Genomic DNA, 19,432 nt, shown 5'->3' with positions numbered 1-19,432 from the left:
CTCAGGTCCCGAATGGAAAGGCTGGGAGATGGGCTTTCCAAAATAGATACATATGAGAATTGGCTGTTAAAGGGATACATGAGTTTTTGTTGCTATTTTGACAATTCAAATTTATGTTCAAGATACTAAAACTCGATTGAGTTTGAATTTGTCGTTTAGACAACATTGGGCCAATGAGAAGGAATGATGTTGGAGGTATGAAAAAGCAACCATCTTGAAAATTGGTCAGAGCAACTGCCATAGATCCAGAGAGCGAACTGCTCATCTAAAATCTTACTCTCAAAGAAATTAGAAGACACTCAATATCAAAAAGTACCTTTTCCTATAAAACATACATGCAGTAAAAAAAAGGTGATGACCCAGGGAAATTAGCAGACAGAAGATTGAAGAACAGGATTTTGGATTCCTGGGTAATTGGGACTCAGTCTGTGTAGGTGGGACCTCAACAAACAGGATGGCCCACACCTGAATCAGAGGGGTACCAATATCCTGGGGGGAAATTTGCTAATGCTCTTCAGGTGGGATTAAACTAATTCAGCAGGGGAATGGGGACAAAAATTGTAGCTCGAGTATATGGAAGGATGAGAGCAGTGAAGTCAGAAGTAAGATTTCAAGATTGCAAGAAGTCACCAGCAAGCACAAAGTTGGGTTTGAAGCGTGACTGCTTCAACGCCAGGAGCATCTGGAATACGGTGGGTGAACTTGCAGCATGGATTGGTACTTGAGATTTCGATGTTGTGGCTATTTCAGAGACATGGGTAGAGCAGGGACAGGAATTGTTATTGCAGGTTTTGGGATTTAGATGTTTCAGTAAGAACAGAGAAAATGGTAAAAGAGTGGTTGGTGTGACACTCTTAGTCAAGGAGAGTATTATGGTTGCAGAAAGGACATTAAAGGACTCATCTACTGAGGTATTATGGGCTGAGATTTGAAACCAGAAAGGAGAGGTTACCTTGTTGGAAGTTTTCTGCAGGCTTCCAAATAGTTCCAGACATGTAGAGGATAGGGTAGCAAAAATGGTTCTCGATAGGAGCGAGAGTGATAGGATAGTTGTTTGGGGGAATTTAACTTTCCAAATATTGACTGGAAATACTATAGTTCAAGTACTTTAGATGGGTCAATTTTTGTCCAGTGTGTGCAGGAGCGTTTCCTGGCAAAGTATGTAGACAGGTCAACAAGGGGCGAGGCCACATTAGATTTGGTACTGGGTAATAACCCCAGCCAGATATCAGATTTGGAGGTAGGTCAGTACTTTGGTGGTAGTGACCACAATGTTTAGTTTAGTGATGGAGAGGGATAGGTAAGTACCGCAGGGCAAAAGTTGTGGCTGGGGGAAAGGCAATTACAATGCAATTAGGCAAGATTTAAGATGCATAGGATGGGGAAGGAAACTGCAGGGCATAGGTACAGTTGAAATGTGGAGCTTATTCAAGGACCAGCTACTACGGGTCCTTGATAAGTATGGACCTGTCAGACAGGGAGGAAGTTTTCGAGTATGGGAGCCTTGGTTTACCAAGCAAGTTGATCCTCTTGTCAAGAGGAAGAAGAAGGCTTCTGTTAGAATGAGATGTGTTGGCTCAGTTAGGACGCTTGAGAGTTACAAGTTAGCCAGGAAATACCTAAAGAGAGAGCTGAGAAGAGTCAGGAGGGGTCGTGAGAGGTCGTCAGCAGGTAGGACCAAGGAAAACTCTAAGGCTTTCTATAGGTATGTCAGGAATAAAAGAATGACGAGAGTAAGATTAGATAAAAACAATGACTGCAGATGCTGGAAATCAGATTTTGGATTAGTGGTGCTGGAAGAGCACAGCAGTTCAGGCAGCATCCGAGGAGCAGCAAAATCGACGTTTCGGGCAAAAGCCCTTCAGATTAGAGACAATCAACATTGTAGTGGGAAGTTGTGCGTGGAGTCAGAGGAGATGGGGGATGTGCTAAGTGAATACTTTTTGTCTTTTTCAAGTATGAACATGGACAATGTGGTTGAGGAGAATACTGAGAGGAAGACTGCTAGGCTAGGTGGGATTGAGGTGCATGCGAAGGGAGGTGTTAGCAATTCTGGAAAGTGTAAAAATAGGTGAGCCCCCTGGGCCGGATGGGATTTAACCTCTGATTCTCTGGGAAACCAGGGAGGAGATTGCCGGGCCTTTGGCTTTGATCTTTGTCGTCATTGACTGCAAGAATAGTGCCAGAAGACTAGAGGATAGCCAATGTTGTTCCCTTGTTCAAGAAGGGGAGTAGAGACAACCCTGGAAATGATAGACGTGTGAGCCCTACTTCAGTTGTGGATAAAGTGTTGGAAAGGGTTATAAGAGAGATTTATAATCATCCAGGAAGGAAGAAGTTGATTAGGAATAGTCAACACTGTTTTGTGAGGGGTAGGTCGTGCCTCACAAACCTAATTGAGTCCTTTGAGGAGATGACCAAACAGGTAGGTGATAGTATAGCAGTTGATGTAGTGTTCTGGATTTCAGTAAGGCGTTTGATAAGGTTCCCCATGGTAGGCGATTGCATAAAATACAGAGGCATGGGATTGAGGTTGATTTAGCAGTTTGGATCAGAAACTGGCTAGCTGAAAGAAGTTAGAGAGTGGTGGTTGATGGGAAATATTCATCCTGGAGTTCAGTTACTGGTGAGGTACTGCAAAGATCTGTTTTGGGTCCGCTGCTGTTTGTCATTTTTATAAATGACCTAGATGAGGGCAGAAAAGGATGGGTTAGTAAATTTGCGGATGACACAAAGGTTGGTACAGTTGTGGAGAGTGTTGTAGGTTACAGAGGGACATAGATAAACTGCAGAGCTGGGTTGAGAGGTGGCAAATGGAGTTTAATGTGGAAAACTGTGAGGTGATTTACTTTGGGAGGAGTAACAGGAATGCAGAGCACTGGGCTAATGGTGAGGTTCTTGGTAGTGTAGATGAGCAGAGAGTTCTTAGTGTCCAGGTACATAGATCCTTGAAAATTGCCACCCAGGTTGATAGGATTATTAAGAAGGCATACAGCGCATTAACTTTTATTGGTAGAGAAATTGAGTTTCAGAACCATTCGATCATGCTACAGGTGTACAAAACTCTGGTGTGGCCACATTTGGAGTATTGCATACAGTTCTGGTCACCACATTATAGGAATGATGTGGAAGCTTTGGAAAGGGTTCAGAGGAGATTTACTAGGATGTTGCCTGATATTGAGGGAAGGTCTTACGCGGAAAGGCTGAGGGACTTGAGGATGTTTTCATTAGAGAGAAGGTTGCAAGGTGACTTAATTGAAACATATAAGACAATCAGAGTGATAGATAGCTTGGGCAGTGAAAACCTTGGATGGCTAGCACGAGGGGACATAGATTTAAATTGAGGGGTGATGGATATAGGACTGATGTCAAAGGTAGATTCTTTACTCAGAGAGTAGTGGAGCACACTGCCTGAAACAGTAATTTACTTGCCAACTTAAAAGCTGTTTAAATGGTCATTGGATAGGCATCTGGATGAGAATGGAATAGTGTAGGTTAGATGGACTTCAGATTGGTTCCACAGGTTGGTGCAATATCAAGGGCTAAAGGGCCTGTACTGTAATGTTCTATGTTCTGTGTTCTACAGCAGAGAAGACAGAGACTGTGTGAATTTGAGATTAAGGTATTGTTTAATAATTGTGTTATTGGAACAGCATGTTAATAGTTCAAAGTTAGGATTCAGTTAGGGGAAACAGTGGTCAGTTCATTAATAGTTTTGTTTAATGTTTTGTTTAGAAAATAAGTTGTTATTGGAAGTTAGGAGTTCTCTCACTCACTTAGATTTTAACTGATTATGAGGCGAGGCAAGTTTTTCTGGATGTTTGGTTTTATTTAGCAGAAGGGTTCCACCTCCGTGCTGTAGCACATGCATGTGAATAATGTCATTAAAGGGCAGTATGTAACCAAGGCAAAAGAAGAAATGAACAATAGAGCTTTGTGACATTCCTTGGGTGACCATCTGAGGCCAAGTGAAATCATTGTTGGAGATATGCAAATAGAGGTGGGAGTGAACGTCGCAAGGGTAGTTTGTGGAATTAGTCAGAGGTCATATGACATCAAGTTAGAGTCCAGCAGGTTTATTTGAAATCACAAGCTTTTGAAGTGCTCTTCCTTTGTCATGGTGAAGTTTGGTGAGATAAAGTGAAGTCAGGAAAGGATTGAGTCAGGACGAAGGAACTGAGCAGTTGGTTTAAATGTTGAAGTTTAAAAATCAATAGCTCTGTAATGTTCTTTTACATTTTCATGCACATAATGTTAGGATGTGGACGTCCACAACAGAACTAAATACAATAATTATTCTTTGTTCAACAGTCGAGAGGAACATCATTCCCCATGGGTGTTTCCACATTGGATACCTTTAATGCAGGACTGGAGTTTTCTTTCACAAAGGTAATTTCGATAATTTAATTGTGAAATATATTACAGCTATCAAATCACTTCTTTATAAACTTGATCTGGACACTAGTATGTCAACAAAAAGCTATCAGTGTTATCTGTGTATAAAATATAACAGTTAAGTTACAAAATTCAATTTCAAAGTTAGTTGACAATCCCTTCTTCAACAGTTTTTAATGCCTTTTGTCTGTTCAATTTACTTGCAGTGCCCACTCAATCTGTAGATAGTTAATCATTGTAAACATTCCATTACCATAGGCAAAAGTGATGACTGCAGATGCTGGAAACCAGGGTCTAGATTAGAGTGGTGCTGGAAAAGCACAGCAGGTCAGGCAGCATCCGAGGAGCAGGAAAATTGACGTTTCAGGAATGGAGGCAGGAAGTCTTTAGGGTGGAGAGATAAATGGGAGGGGGAGTGATGGGGCTGCGGAGAAGGTGAATAGGGGTGGAGATGGAGGGGATAGGTCAGAGAGGAGGGCGGTGACACTTCAACTTCGTAACAATTTATCTGATAAAGGCAATAGTTGCTGTTTCTGTTATCAGTCAAGGTATAGATTATAAGAGTAGGGAGGTAATTTTGGAGCTGTAAAGGACTTTGGTTCAGTCATAGCTGGAGTATTTTATGTTTTTGCATTACAGAAAGGATGTGATTGCACTGAAGAGAGTGCAAGGGAGACTCTCAATGTTGCTAAGGATAGAGGGCTTAACCAAAAAGAGGCTGGATTAGCTTTAGTTGTATTCTTAGGTTGAGAGGGACCCAATAAAAGTGTGTAAGATTCTGAGGGGCATTGGACAGAGTGAATAGAAAGCAGCTGTTCCCCTTACTGAAAGGGTCAGTAATATGGGGACATAATTTTAAGGTGAAAGAAGGTTTAGAGGGGATTTGAGGAAACATTTTTGCAACCAGAGGATGGTGGCAATCTGAAAAGTACTGCTTGGAAGAGTAGTTGAGGCAGGGAACCTCAAGGCTTTTAAAACTTATTTGTATGAACACAGTACGTATTCATACAAATAAGTGTATAACATTTGAGTCCATTGGCCTAGTGCTGGAAAGTGAAACCAGTGTAGATTTTGTGTAGCTTTGGCTGTGCAAACTTCTTAGGCCAAAGGGCTTGTTTTGTACAATTCTATAATTCTGTTGTAGACTGATGGTTTATAAGGGTGGTTCAAGTCACAGAACCAGAGCCCCAAGTGTTGCTGTTGAGTAAATGTGGAGAAAGTGACGACTGCAGATGCTGGAGAGTCAGCCGGAAAGGATGGCGCTGGAAAAGCGCAGCAGGTCAGGCAGCGTCTGAGGAGCAGGGAGGTCGATATTTCATGCATAAGCCCTTCAAAAGGATTGTGTCACATTCCTCATGAAGGGCTTATACCCAAAATATCAACTGTCCTCCTCGATGCTGCCTGTCCTGCTGTGCTTTTCCAGTGCCACTGTTTTTGACTCTGACATTACTCATGACATTTACTCAACAATGTCTGTGAAAAAAGAAGGTTTACCTTTGGATTTATCCTCCGAACTACTTTTTGTACATTGGTTCCAATTTCTATTTTGTACCTCTAACCACATTCCAAGTACCCAACTCACTTTAAAGATCACAACTTAAAAATGCAAAGGAATAGCAACCAGGTTTATACAACCCATCCTCTTAATTTAAACCTCGAAGCCGGTGTAATTGTGGTGAATGTGTTATATACATTCTTGAAGTTGGGGAGGCAGAATGTAAATAGCTAGCGCATGATGGGATCTAATCAAGCTCGTATAACTGAAGTATGAACTTTGCTCATTTGGAATTCAAACCGCTTTCAGTGAAAGGCATCCTTAAGGAAAATTTGCAAGTTCAAATATGCGTAGGGGAGCTTCTGCTGCTGACCCTGGCAGATTTGGGAAGTTACATGCTGCACATGCTTATAAAATATTAAAGAAAAATTATGCATTCCTTAATTTTGTTAATGTTCTTACAACCACTGTTTGGCACCAAGAAGTGTCTGATCTGACCAGGTGAATCTATTTTCTGATTGAGAGAAAGAGGCCATGTACTGATTTTGGGAATTCCAAGTGTTGTTTCTTCTGCACCATTTACTTTATATAAAGTTACAGCACATAAAGAGGTCATTTGGCTTGTCAAGGTCATGGCAACTGCAGTTAGTCCCACTCATATATTGTTTCCACATAGCCATGCAAGTGTTCTACCTTAAGGTGTTTCTTCAATTATTTTTTCAAAGCCATAACAGAGTCTGCTTCCTGCACACTGTGAGAAAGTGCATTCTAGTTCCAAATGACATGCTGTGTCAAAAAGTTGTTGCTTCCTTTATTTTATGTAAACCCCTTGTAAGTTTGAGCACATTTTTATCAGATCTCCTTTTAGTCTGCTCTAAAGTGAACAACCCCAGCCTCCCAGTCTAACCACGTACTTGAAGTCTGTCATCTCTGAAACCATGTTTGTAAAGCTTTTCTGTTCCCTTTCTAAAACCTTTAGACCATTCCTAAAGTGTCAGGGCGAGAACTAAGATTGAACCAGTCTTTTATAATCAGTCCCTTTGTATTCATGTTCTTTGTCTCTGTTTATAAAATCTGGAATCCCATATGCCTTTTCAACCAATTTATCAACCTGCCCTGCCATCTTCACGAATTTATAAGTATAACGCCACAGGTTCTGCTCGTGCATCACCAAAAAGCATTAGAAGGTTGAAAGAGTATAACTGTCGGGAAAGTTTGAGTGCCTTTATCTTGAAAGGAGAAGAGACCTAATGGAGGTAATGTGTTTTTTAAGTCAGATGAATAACAGAGATAAATAAATGAGGAAGAAAGGAATTGAATGACATCTTGATCAGTTTGGGTAAAATAAAATAGAGGGAAGCTCATACGGACAATCACGACTGGTGTGTGGATTGTCATTTTAAGAGTGCTATAATCCTTTTTAATTCTGTGCACTTGAGCAACTAGGTTCTGTACGGGTAAAAATTGGCTGTCATATATTATCTGCACTGCTTTGTTCGTTTAGTGAGAAAGACAGCATAATTTGATAGCTACCCAAGTGTTTATGTTTTTGTCTTGATGTGAATTGCAGGAAAATCTAGAACAAAGAGTCATAGCTTGAAAATAAGGTGGTGCCCATTTAAAAAAGAGATAGGACACACTTCTTTCTAAGGGTTGAGTGTCTTTGGAATTCCCTTCCACAAAAGGCAGTGGACACATACTTTTTAAATATTTGTAATGTAGAGCAGATAGATTCTTGATTACAAAGGAGATGAAAAAAATGACAGAGCAGGCTGGAAGGACCGAGTAGTGTATCTGTTCCCTGTTTGTATGTTAGTGAGTGAAGCAGCTGTATTTTTATGAACAATTCTGTCATCTAATATTATATCCCACACTATTTCCTGAAAGCGGTATCAAAATATGAGTCACCTATTGCATTTCCATTGCATTCCTTATACAGTGCGATAAAATGATCTTTGTTGTTGTGCTTGGTCAAAACTTATAAAAACTCAATTCATGTTCTTTTAGTGAATCACTTAGATATTTGCCCAATGAAGGAATCTCACCATTGTTTAAAGTTAAAAGGGAAGGTCTTAGAGAAAACTCTGTAATTCAGAGACTGAGAAGGTAAGACAAATTTTTATTAAGTAAATGAGCAGTGTTGCTTAGTTAATGTAAAATTTAAATTACTGCTCTTGCTGGAAATCTGAAATAAAACAGAATATGCTAGAAGAACTCAGAAGGTCTAACAGCATATCCAGAGAGAGCAGCATCATTAATTTTAAAGGTGTTTGGATTCTGATGAAAAGTCATAGTTTTCCGAGGGATGAATACATCCCTAAAATATGTCCATTCTGAAGAAGGGTCGCTGGGCTCCAAATGTTAACTCTGATTTCTGTCCACAGATGCTGCCAGACCTGCTGGGTTTCTCCAACAATTTTGGTTTTTGTGTCAGATTCCAGCATTCATAATTTTTTTGTTTTAGTTTTATGTCAATAAGTTGCCACACCTTTGGTTGAAGATCTCAAGAAACTCCATGTAGCTTTCCAGAGTTTTTTATAATCTTTCACCATCTCCTCAGTGAATATCGGGGTAAATCCCTGAGGTAATTCCCTGGTGACAATAAACATTAATTATAACTACATTGGCTTGAGTAACTCTGTGCAGACATACCATCTATTTCATGTAGCAGATTGATTCTTGAGTCAGTGGGACAATTGACTAAAATCACATACACCAAAGAAAGATTTAGCGTGATACCTGATGCAGCCCCTTCCCTCAGATGTTCCTTCTGTTTTTTTTTAAAAAAGCCTTTTCATGGGATCATATCGCAGACAAGCCCAGAATTTATTGTCCGTCCTTAATTGCCCTTCAACTGATTTCCTTGCTCAGCTATTTCAGAGGGCAGTTAAGAGTCAACCGTAATATTGGAGATTGGAAGCCATAAGCCATACTAGGTAAGGATGGCAGGTTTCCTTGTCTGAAAGACATTTTGTGAACTGGATAGGTTTTTGCACCAGTCAGTGATAGTTTCATTGTTACCATTAGTTAGACTAGTTTTCAATTCTGGATTTTATTAAATATATTTAATAGAATGGATGGACTGATTTGAACCCATGCCCTCAGAGTATTACTTCAAACCTTGAGATCATCAATTTAGCAATGTTACTGCTATGCTGACATTTTAATGTTGCAGATCTTCAACAAATAAAGAAATTTAAGATGGCTGGCTGGATATCCTATGTGTGTTAAATTTATAAAGTGAAGTATAAAAAAAAGGGGAGAAAATGTTTGATTATACCCCTTGGGACGTTTTTCTAAGTTAAAGCTGCTATAAAAATGAAAGTTGTTGAATTAAACTGAATTCAAATAAAATAAACAAAAGTGTTGCCTTTACTCTTTAGTATCGTTGTGGTCACTTTGGTCCATTGATGTTACATGCATTCTATTTAGAGGCATATGCTTTATTGATAATGCTTGTTATGATGAAAGAGTGGAGCAGGAATTTAATCCTGATTTAATAGATTATGTTCGAGTACTGTAGATATTTCTCATTTTGCAGATTCCAGTCACTACCTGCTCATAAAGATCGCTGGGATATAAACTTCTTTGTAGGTGGTCCTGTATGGTGTATGGAGTGGTGCCCAACCCCAGAGGGTTCAGCTGCCTGTCAGTATGCAGCTATTTATTGCAATAAAAGAATGGATGATAGGCATAAACTGATGGAGCAGTATGCAGAGCCAACATTACTTCAGATTTGGCAACTGGGAGACCTCCAACAGGAGCACTGGTGAGAAGAAAGAAATTTTAAAAATCCAAAACTTTTTTTGTGGATTCTTTATGGAAACAAAACTTTTGTTTGTAATTTATATAATGATAAATTTAGATGAGAATATAGAAGGCATAGTCACTAAGTTTGCGGATGATACCAAAATTGGTGGCAAAATAGACAGTGAAGAAGGGATCTTGATCTAATGGGTCAATGGGCTAAAAAATAGTGAGGTATTACATTCTGGTAAACAAGGCTAGGGTTTATACAATGGCAGGGCCTTGAGTAGTTTTGTAGAACAGAGACCAAGGATGCAGATACATAATTCTTTAAAGTTTGCATCACAAGTAGACAGGGTGCTTAAAAAGGTGTTTTAGTACCTTTGCCTTCATTGCTCAGTTCTTTGAGTAAAGCAGTTGGAAAGTCAAGTAGAGGTTGTGCAGGACATTGGTGAGGCTTCTTCTGGAGTAGTGTCCAGTTCTGATCGCCCAGTTATAGTAAGAATACTATTATGCTGGAGAGGATTCGGAAGAGATTTTTTAGATGTTGCCAGGTATGGAAGGTTTGACTTGTAAAGAAAGGCTTAACGGGCTGGGGTCATCTTCAATGGGGTGTAGGAAGTTGAGAAGCGACCTCATTGATCAAATAATGTGAGTTATAATAGGGTTAATGGTTGTTGTCTTTTCCCTAGAATGGGTATTTCAAGACTCAGGCATAGTTTTAAGATGAGGGGAGAAAGATTTTAAAAAGATATGAGCAAATGTTTTACATAGAGAGTGGTTCGCGTGTGGAATGAACTTCCTGAGGAAGTGGTGGATGTGGGTACATTTACAATGTTTAAAACTTATTTGGGTAGGGACGTGAATAAGAAAGATTTGGAAATACAGGTCAGGAGCAGGAAGGTGGAACTAGTTTACTTTGGGATTATGTTCAGCGTGGACTAAATGAATTAGGTTAGATTAGATTCCCTACAGTGTGGAAACAGACCCTTCGGCCCAACAAGTCCACACCGACCCTGCGAAGAGTAACCTACCCAGACCCATTTATCTCTGACTAATGCACCTAACACTATGGGCAATTTTTTTTTTATTAGCATGGCCAATTCACCTGACCTGCACATCTTTGGATCGAAGGGTCTGTTGCCATGCTTTTTAACTATGACTAATTAATTGAAAACATTCATTTTCAATATATTTTCAATCATGATTGTTGTTAGCGTAGTTAAAAGCATTAAACACTTCAAATTTCTGCAAAGCCAAAGGGAGTTACCAATTATTAGCCATACGATTTATTTAAAAAAGTATATACTTGTGTATAGGTTGATCTCATGTATAAGTAGACAACTAATTTTGGCCCAAAAATCTTATATTTTCCATATATCTGGTGTATAAGTCAACCCTACTGTGTCACATTATAAATCTCTTACAAAGGAACCTGTGTGTTCCTATTAACTTACTTTGCTGAAGTTGCATTGATTTTTCACAAAATATCTGCTAATAAGGAAAATAAATCGTGTTCCCATTAACGCATTTAAACAAAATTGTATTCATTCATTCATAACTCTACTTACTGAACTTGGTTTACTACAGCACGTTTTGATTCATTCATTTATTCAGACCGGTACTAAGTCCATCGGTACTTATTGTACTTTGTTCACTATACATCCAAATGTTAATATCGTTAAAAAGTTAATCGTTTTAATTGTGCCATTATATCTGAATGAACATGAGAGATATTAGCCTGATCAGCGGATCCAGACACACTATACAGTCAACACAGGAATTCTTGGACATCATCAGCAATATACATATAGACAAGGAAGAAACTATGATCTCATTCAATGTAACGGCACTGTTCACCTCTATCGACAAAACCCTAGCCAGAGAAACAATAGCCAACCTGCTGGACATACAGAACAGACAACAAGATGGGGAATCTATCAACAAAGACTGCTTACTCAAACTACTGGACCTGTGCCTCACAACACACTTCACGTTCAACAGCAAATATATGAACAAATCAACGGCACACCCATGGGTTCACTCACCCATGGGACTCATAGCAGAAGCTGTAATGCAAAGATTAGAACAGACAGTCTTACCGCAAATTCAACCCAAATTCTGGGTCACATATGTAGATGACACCTTTGTAATCATTAAAAACACAGAAAAAACACACTGGATCATCAACGCCACACTCACAGGAATCCGATTCACTAGAGAGGAAGAAAAGGACAACCAACTCCCATTCCTAGATGTAATGGTATAGAAAACACCGAACGGAGAATTCACTACAAAGGTATACAGGAAAGCCACACACACAGACCAAGTTCTGAACTACGAAAGCAACTACCCCAACACACACAAAAGAAGTTGCATCAAGACACTGTTCAAAAGGGCCAGCACACCAGAACTGCAAAAAGAGGAAGAAGAGCACCTCTACAATGTATTCGCCAAAAATGGATACCCCTGCAATTTCATCAACAGATGCATCAGGGAAAGACAACGAAATGAGGACATGCCACAACCCAAAGGACTAGCCACATTACCATACATCAAGAACATTTCTGAACTGACAGCCAGACTACTGTGACCACTAGGACTCATAACAGCATACAAACCAACAGCCACTCTCCGACAACAACTCATCAGGACAAAGGACCCGATACCCAGCATGAGCAAAACCAACGTAGTGTACAAAATCCCATGCAAGGACTGCACAAAACACTACATAGGACAAACAGGAAGACAGCTAACGATCCGTATCCATGAACACCAACTAGCCACGAAACGACACGACCAGCTATCCTTAGTAGCCACACACGCAGATGACAAGCAATATGAGTTCAACTGGGACAACGCTACTATTATAGGACAAGCCAAACAGAGAACAGCCAGGGAATTCCTAGAGGCATGGCACTCATCCACAAATTCTATCAGCAAACACATCGACCTGGACCCAATATACCGGCCACTGCAGCTGAGACAGCTGGAACTGACAACCAGAAGCGGCAGAGACAAACCACTATAAATGTCAGAGTAAACATCACAGGAGGCTCCCAAGCACTGAGGATGTCACCTAGACAGGGGACAAAACATCTGCAACACAAATTCCCAGCTCGGCGAACAGAACCACAACAGCAGTTTAAGTTTCATTTCTTCAATTCGAGCACAGTTTGTTGAGTTAGCCACTGTGTTACCCCCCTTCTCCCCAAATTCAGTGCTAGGCTACGAACCTCCAGTGCCTTCCGTCAGCACGGCCCCGTGCAAAGCACAGCAAGGAGGCAGTGCCAGTCACCTGTCTCTAATGACGTCACTGCCCACCAATCAGAACACCCGCCTGCTTGATAGGCAGACCACAAGTCAATCAGAGCTGCAGCCTTTAGGCAAAGAACCCATCCACCTGACCATGATAGAGAAATTGGAACTCCATGTTACTGTATCAGAGAATGTAGTAAATTCAGGAAAATTTGTGTTCCTGACTCAGACCTGGCAGGAAGATGGACAGTAGAAGATTAGGATTCAGTAATTATTTAGGATTCTTCTTTATCTGGGATTAGTTGTGCGATCAAACTGACTTCTGCTAATAATATGGTATTTTGAATGACAGCATGAATTTCAACTCCTTCAAAAACAATACTTTGTGCACAAGTCAATCCCCTAATTTCAGCTTTAAAAAACAGTCTTCAAAACCACAGTCCAAAGATGTGCAGGTCAGGTGAATTGGCCATGCTAAATTGCCCATAGGTGCATCAGTCAGGGGTAAATGTAGGGTAAGGAAATGGGTCCGGGTGGGTTGCTCTGTGGACTTGTTGGGCCAAATGGCCTGTTTCCATACTGTAGGGAATCTAATTTTTAAAAAAAATTGACCTATGCACAAGTATATCATAGTTAATAAATAAATGCAATTTTCAAATCTGGATATTTCAGTCAATCGGAATTGAATTCATGTTGAATATTTAAAAAGAAAATTAAAATTTGACCATAGCAAGAAGAAGACATACATAGTTATAAAGTTTGCACTGAGCAATTGAAGATAATTTGTTTTGCTCTGAATTCATCAGGAAAGGGATCACAAAAATGAAAATTGCCAAGCAATAGGAGCAGCACGGTGGCTCTGTGGTATAGCACTGTGGCCTCACAGCACCAGGGTCCCAGGTCTGATTCCAGCCTTGGATGGCTGTCTGTGTGGAGTTTGCACATTCTCCCCGTGTCTGCGTTGGTTTCCTCCCACAGTCCAAAGATGTGCAGCTCAGGTGAATTGGCCATGCTAAATTGTTCATAGTTGTTAGGTGCATTAGTGGGAGGGGATGGGGGCGTGTTACTCTTCGGAGGGTCGGTGTTGACTTATTGGGCCGAAGGGCCTGTTTCCACACTGTAGAGAATCTAAGGGACGGCACGGTGGCTCAGTGGTTAGCACTGCTGCCTCACAGCGCCGGGGACCCGGGTTTAATTCCAGCCTCGGGCAACTGTCTGTGAAGTTTGCACATTCTCCCCGTGTCTGTGTGAGTTTCCTCCGGGTACTCCAGTTTCCTTCCACAGTCCGAAGATGTGCAGGTCAGGTGAATTGACCATGCTAAATTGCCCGTAGTGTAAGGTCAAGGTAAATGTAGGGGAATGGGTCTGGGTGGGTTGCTGTTTGGAGGGTCAGTTTGGACTTGTTGGGCCAAAGGGCCTGTCGGGAATCTAATAGTCGAAAGAGTTAGGCAAAGGTTCTGTCATTGAAAACAGTTATACCTAGAGGAGACAGACAGAAGCACATGTAAAGGGTTGGAGCAATGGTGAATTAGGGACTGAGGCAAACAATATTGTGAAATTGGTGGTAAATGGTCTTGGTAATCAGTAAGCTTTGGAGTTTGCAATTTATTTTTTTTGTCAGTCAGGATTTTATGCATGATTCAGTCTGAGCAAATTGTTCGTATATTGAATCAATAAAATCAGACAGGAGGTTCTGATAGGGAAAGAAACTAATGGTTTTAGTCCTCAGTAGAGCTGATCAAATATTATTGTTGGTATTTAATTGTTTTGGCAGAAGGGGCCTGTCTAGCTGGACAGCCTTTGACAACACCTTTGCTGTCATTCCAAACCCCAAAATGATTGAATTCTAATGAGGCATTTATCTGGTTGGCATTGGGGTTTTGTCCTGGTCACTGGGTATTATGCTCTGCAAGCTGTTGACCAATCAGTGACTCCAGCTGGTAATACAGGAGGCTCAGGAATGTCATTGGAGCCTGGAAGGAAGGAATGTCGGTAAGGCAAGCTTGTCAAATTCAGTCAGTGAACCTCTGGAGAGGAGTGAGGGTTAGTTTCCAGGGTAAGAGGCAAGTATCTTCAACATGCCTTTAAAGCTTGACCACAGCAGAAAGAAGACATGCATAGACTTGCCTTCAACATCTCTCCAAGTAGAAGGAACTCCTTTCAGTTCCATGGGCATAAAACACTAATGGGTTGATGATGTCCACACCACCAAACTGTTGAGTATCCACGTTGGATGATGTCCATAAGTGACTACTTATGAGCGTCAGTTGGTTTCTGGGCAAAGCTCCATCCCCCTCAAGCACGTGCGTGTGCAAAATCTCACCACCACACACACACACACAGACATACACATCTCTCCCCCCAGAATGATTACAGTACAGGATCCCCACCCTATATCCTCTCATCTCACTATATCTGTCCCTTGTCTCTTGGTTGAAGTGGGAAATTTGATTTTTACTGTGTGTCTTTGTTCTATTTCTTTTGTGATAATTTCCTGATTTTGTTTTGCATAGTATCAAAGCTCATGCAGCCTGTGTTTGTATATTGAAGAAAAATAATGTAATTGTAACTTCTTGCTGTATGTATAGCCCTCAAGTGAACGCTGCTTTAGCTTATGGTATTGCCACAGAGTACGGTTGCATTTGGGATATGAAGTGGTGTCCCAGTGGTGCATGGGAACTGCCAGAAACCACTAGAAAGGTAATCTACCTGCTTAGTTAAAATTATTTATTTAAAAGTGACTCTTTTTCAGAAAAGAGACATTTGAAAACTACTCAATGAATTTGTTTGAAGAGATTATGGGATTATTGTTGTTTGTGTTACTCTTATTAAATTTTGAATTGTCTTGAGGGAAAACTGGCCTGGTTTCCCAAGTAAATGAAATGTTTTAATCAAATATTCCTGTTGTGGAAGTCTATTCAAAACTCACCAGAGATGCTTGATATTTAATTAAGAATTTTATGGTTCTTGAAAGATATTTTTATAATGTTAGTCTACTCTTGAGCCTGCTCTTTCATTCACTAAGATCATGATTTATATGCATACTTAACGCTACTTTCTTCCTTTCCTCCCTTTCTCCCATAAACCATCAAAAACCCATACATCAAAAATGTGTCTAATAAAGAGCTTGAATTCAGTCCTTCACATTCACTGCTTCATAATCAGCGATACTTGAGTAATATAAAGATATCCGACAAGTTATTTGATAAAGCGATAAAATAAATGGCAATATAACCTATTTAGTGATCTTGAATCAGCAAGAAATGTTGACCAGATCGTTATGCACCTGTATTTGGAATAGAAGTATAGAGCTAGATTTTACATGCCTGCAACTGGTATGCTTTCAATGTGGGGAGCAAGTGAAAAAATCCACCACCTCCCTGCCCATTCCTGAACTAACCCCTGTTCAATACCAGCTGGGCAGTCACTAAAATTGACAGCTTACATGCTATACTTAACTAATTAAGGGTGAATTAGGCTTTGAGCAGACCTGTTGATCAGAATTATGCACTGCTCAAACCCATTACTAAGCTCTGGCCTTGCCACGACGAGTGGAACTGCTAGCCAATATGTTTGGCCAGTGGCTCCTGAGAGTGGGGCTTCCTCTTGCTGAGGGGCAGAAGTCCCCCTGTTTTTTTAAATTATAGCTAATATCACCTTCTCAGGGGAGACCAGCCATGACCTTATTGAATAGCAGGGCAGACTTGAGGGGTTGAATGTATAAACTGTTCCTCCTGTTTCTTACGCTGTGGCTGTGGAGCTGACTTAATCAGTGCATTAACTTCTAGCTGGCCTTCTTTCAGAGGGGTGAGCAGTCTAGTCCTCCTGTAATGTGCAGTCCATGGGATGTTTCCATTCCTCCAAAAACACAAACCAAGCTTAATGCCTTATCCAAAGGCTCCCATGTTTGGGTACCCACAATTTTCTGGTTCAGCCAAGAATGTGCTCTTACTAAGTTTAAAAACTGCCACAATGAGTGCAGTATTAAAGCTTTATTGATTTTTATCTTTTTTTTGTCCAGATTCCTCAGATGGCGAGACTTGGTGTGCTAGCAGCTGCATTTTCCAGTGGAAAGGTTGTCGTTTACAGTTTACCACACCCCGAGTCTCTAAATGCGTACAAAATGAAGTGTTCAAAAGGCAGGTGATTAGCAAACACTAGTTGTGATTTAAATTTGCAGTATGACATTCGTTATTTTCATGCACAAATGGATATTCCTTCTCACCATGATAGTGAGATATTGTTGTTTTGGTGGAGAATTTAATAATAGGTACTTCCTAAGGAGAATAGTCCTTAAATGGTTATATTTGTGAAGAATTGTTTTGAGATGTGAAACATAAATAATTGATAAACAGTATGTTTGAAATTAGTTTATATTTTCTAGTCGTCATGCAGGTACATAGTTCCTAGAAGGCTGAGGCACAAGTAGACGGGATAGTGAAGAAGGCATTTGGTACAATTCATCAGTGCATTGCGTGTTGGAGTTGGGATGTCATTTTGCAGCTATATAGGACCTTGGTTAGGCCACTTTTGGAATACTGCAGTCGATTCTGGTCTCTCTGCTATCAGAGAGATATTGTGAAACTTGAAAGGTTTCAGAAAAGATTTACAAGGATGTTGCTGGGGTTGAAGGATTTGAACTATAGGGAGAGGCTGAATAAGCTACGGCTATTTTCCCTGGAGGGTCAGAGGCTAAGGGGTGACCTGATAGAGATTTATAAAATTATGAGGGGCGTGGATGGGGTGAGTAGCCAAAGTCATTTTCCTTTTTAGGGGAGCCCAGAGTTAGAGGGCGTAGATTTATGGTGAGAGGGGAAGGATATTAAAAGGACCAAAGAGGCAACCTTTTTGAAGCAGTGAGCCATGCATGTATGGAATGAGCTGCCAGAGGAAGTGTGGAGGCTGGTACAATTACACTTGGATGGTGTTAAAGTCACGTGGATGGGTACATGAACAGGAAGGGTTTAGAGAAGTATGGGCCAAATGCTGGCAAATGGATATCTAGTTGGCATGGATGAATTGGACTGAAGGGTCTGTTTCTATGCTGTACAACACTATAAATATAAATAATGAGATAAACTAATGCTGAGCTGAGATGCAAATAGTGCTGTAAGATTGAGGGAACACTTTGCTGACCTATGTACCCTTGATCACAAAGCTAAAAATAGGAAAAGTCAATCTGTCTCCTTTATTTTCACTGATGATGTCTTCATAACAGGGTGAATTACTGGTGCTGGCAGCAGGTAGATATCATAATGAGTTGGAAGAGGGCATAAATGGTTCTACTGCTTTGTTTTGACTTGCAGTATAACATGGCAATCTGTTTTGAGGGCTGGGGAAAATTATGGGCTTTAGGTCATGCATCTAACTCTTTTGCAGTGAGCGAGTTGGAGAAAGGCGGACAGCCAAGGCCAGATGACTCAAAAAGCCAACTTCGCTTCTGTCTGTAAAGTCAAGCTAGGATTCTTTAGATGGAGAGTTTCTGCCTTCTGGTTTTGGATCACAATTATATATCCTGAACCACTACCATTTGTTTCAGCCCTGCAAAAAGTCTGGAAGCTTTAAGGAACTTACATAATGTAAACACAAATTCCAATATTAAAATGTTCATTTGGGAGTTTAACCAAGAAGGTGACAGGCTTACTAAAGTAGGGCAGTGACTCAATGGGTCTACTGTGGCTCTTACATTCTCATTCACCTTAAGGGCGCAGGTTGACACTGGGTCTCTGTCTCTCTTGAATGCCTTAAGGACTTCCACTCCTGATTGGAAACACGATAATGTTAAACTTTCTCAAGTGCTTCTTCTTCACCGAAAGCTGCTGCTCATTAACTCTTTGTAAGTCACAATTCACAGCATGATCAATTATATTATTACACTCTGTCTGATCTAAGCTAGGCATGACTTATTGCAAAGTGATTTAAGAACACACAATCAACCTCTAATTAGCTATTAATTGTGATGGATGTTGTTGTCACTTCCCTCTATCCTTTGACTTGTTCTTGAAGTTGTCAGTTATCCATGGATTCATTCTCTTCATTTGGTTTTGTTATTGTAACTTTATAAAGATAAGAGGATGATTAGAAATTTTCTTTACAGTTTTGTTAAAGTTAAAGCAAGTCTCAATTCTCACTTAATTTGGTGAAGTTCCCATTAAAGGGGAAGGTATTATCATTTGACAATCAAGCAAGAGATCCATGTAATGTTCTTGGATCCTGTGTTTGAATCCTGCCGTGGCAGATGGTGGAATTTGAATTCAATAACATTTCAATAAATGGTGACCATGAAGCCATCTTCAATTGTTGGAAAATCCCAGCTAATTAACTAATATCTTTAGAGAAGGAAAGTGCAGTCCTTACCTGGTCTGGGCTTTATAGGATTTCAGACCCACAGCAGTGTGGTTGATCTTAATTGCCCTCTTATAATTAGGGGTGGCAATAAATGTCTGCATCCTGTAAATGAAAAAAAATCAGATACATTACTGACCATTTGCTTTTTCCTGGTTTGGTTCTACTGTTTTTCAGTAGTTGGAAACAGTT

General features: G+C 40.3%; 1 protein-coding gene across 2 annotated transcripts in view; it reads left to right on the top strand.

Annotated features, from left to right (window-relative positions):
* Positions 1-19,432, top strand: part of gtf3c2 (general transcription factor IIIC, polypeptide 2, beta) — a 144,450-nt gene that overhangs the window by 39,550 nt on the left and 85,468 nt on the right. The window contains exons 5-9 of one of the 2 annotated variants that reach the window (XM_072557740.1): positions 4,312-4,389; positions 7,898-7,996; positions 9,432-9,659; positions 15,484-15,595; positions 16,917-17,038. In XM_072557740.1, coding sequence (XP_072413841.1) covers positions 4,312-4,389; positions 7,898-7,996; positions 9,432-9,659; positions 15,484-15,595; positions 16,917-17,038 — 639 coding nt within the window. The remainder of the gene's footprint in view (positions 1-4,311; positions 4,390-7,897; positions 7,997-9,431; positions 9,660-15,483; positions 15,596-16,916; positions 17,039-19,432) is intronic. The other variant, XM_072557749.1, reaches the window with a different exon arrangement.

Source organism: Chiloscyllium punctatum, chromosome 3, assembly GCF_047496795.1.
Source record: "Chiloscyllium punctatum isolate Juve2018m chromosome 3, sChiPun1.3, whole genome shotgun sequence".
Taxonomy (NCBI): domain Eukaryota; kingdom Metazoa; phylum Chordata; class Chondrichthyes; order Orectolobiformes; family Hemiscylliidae; genus Chiloscyllium; species Chiloscyllium punctatum.
Note: the sequence above shows the minus strand (reverse complement) of the source record. Positions and strands in the feature narration are given on the sequence as shown.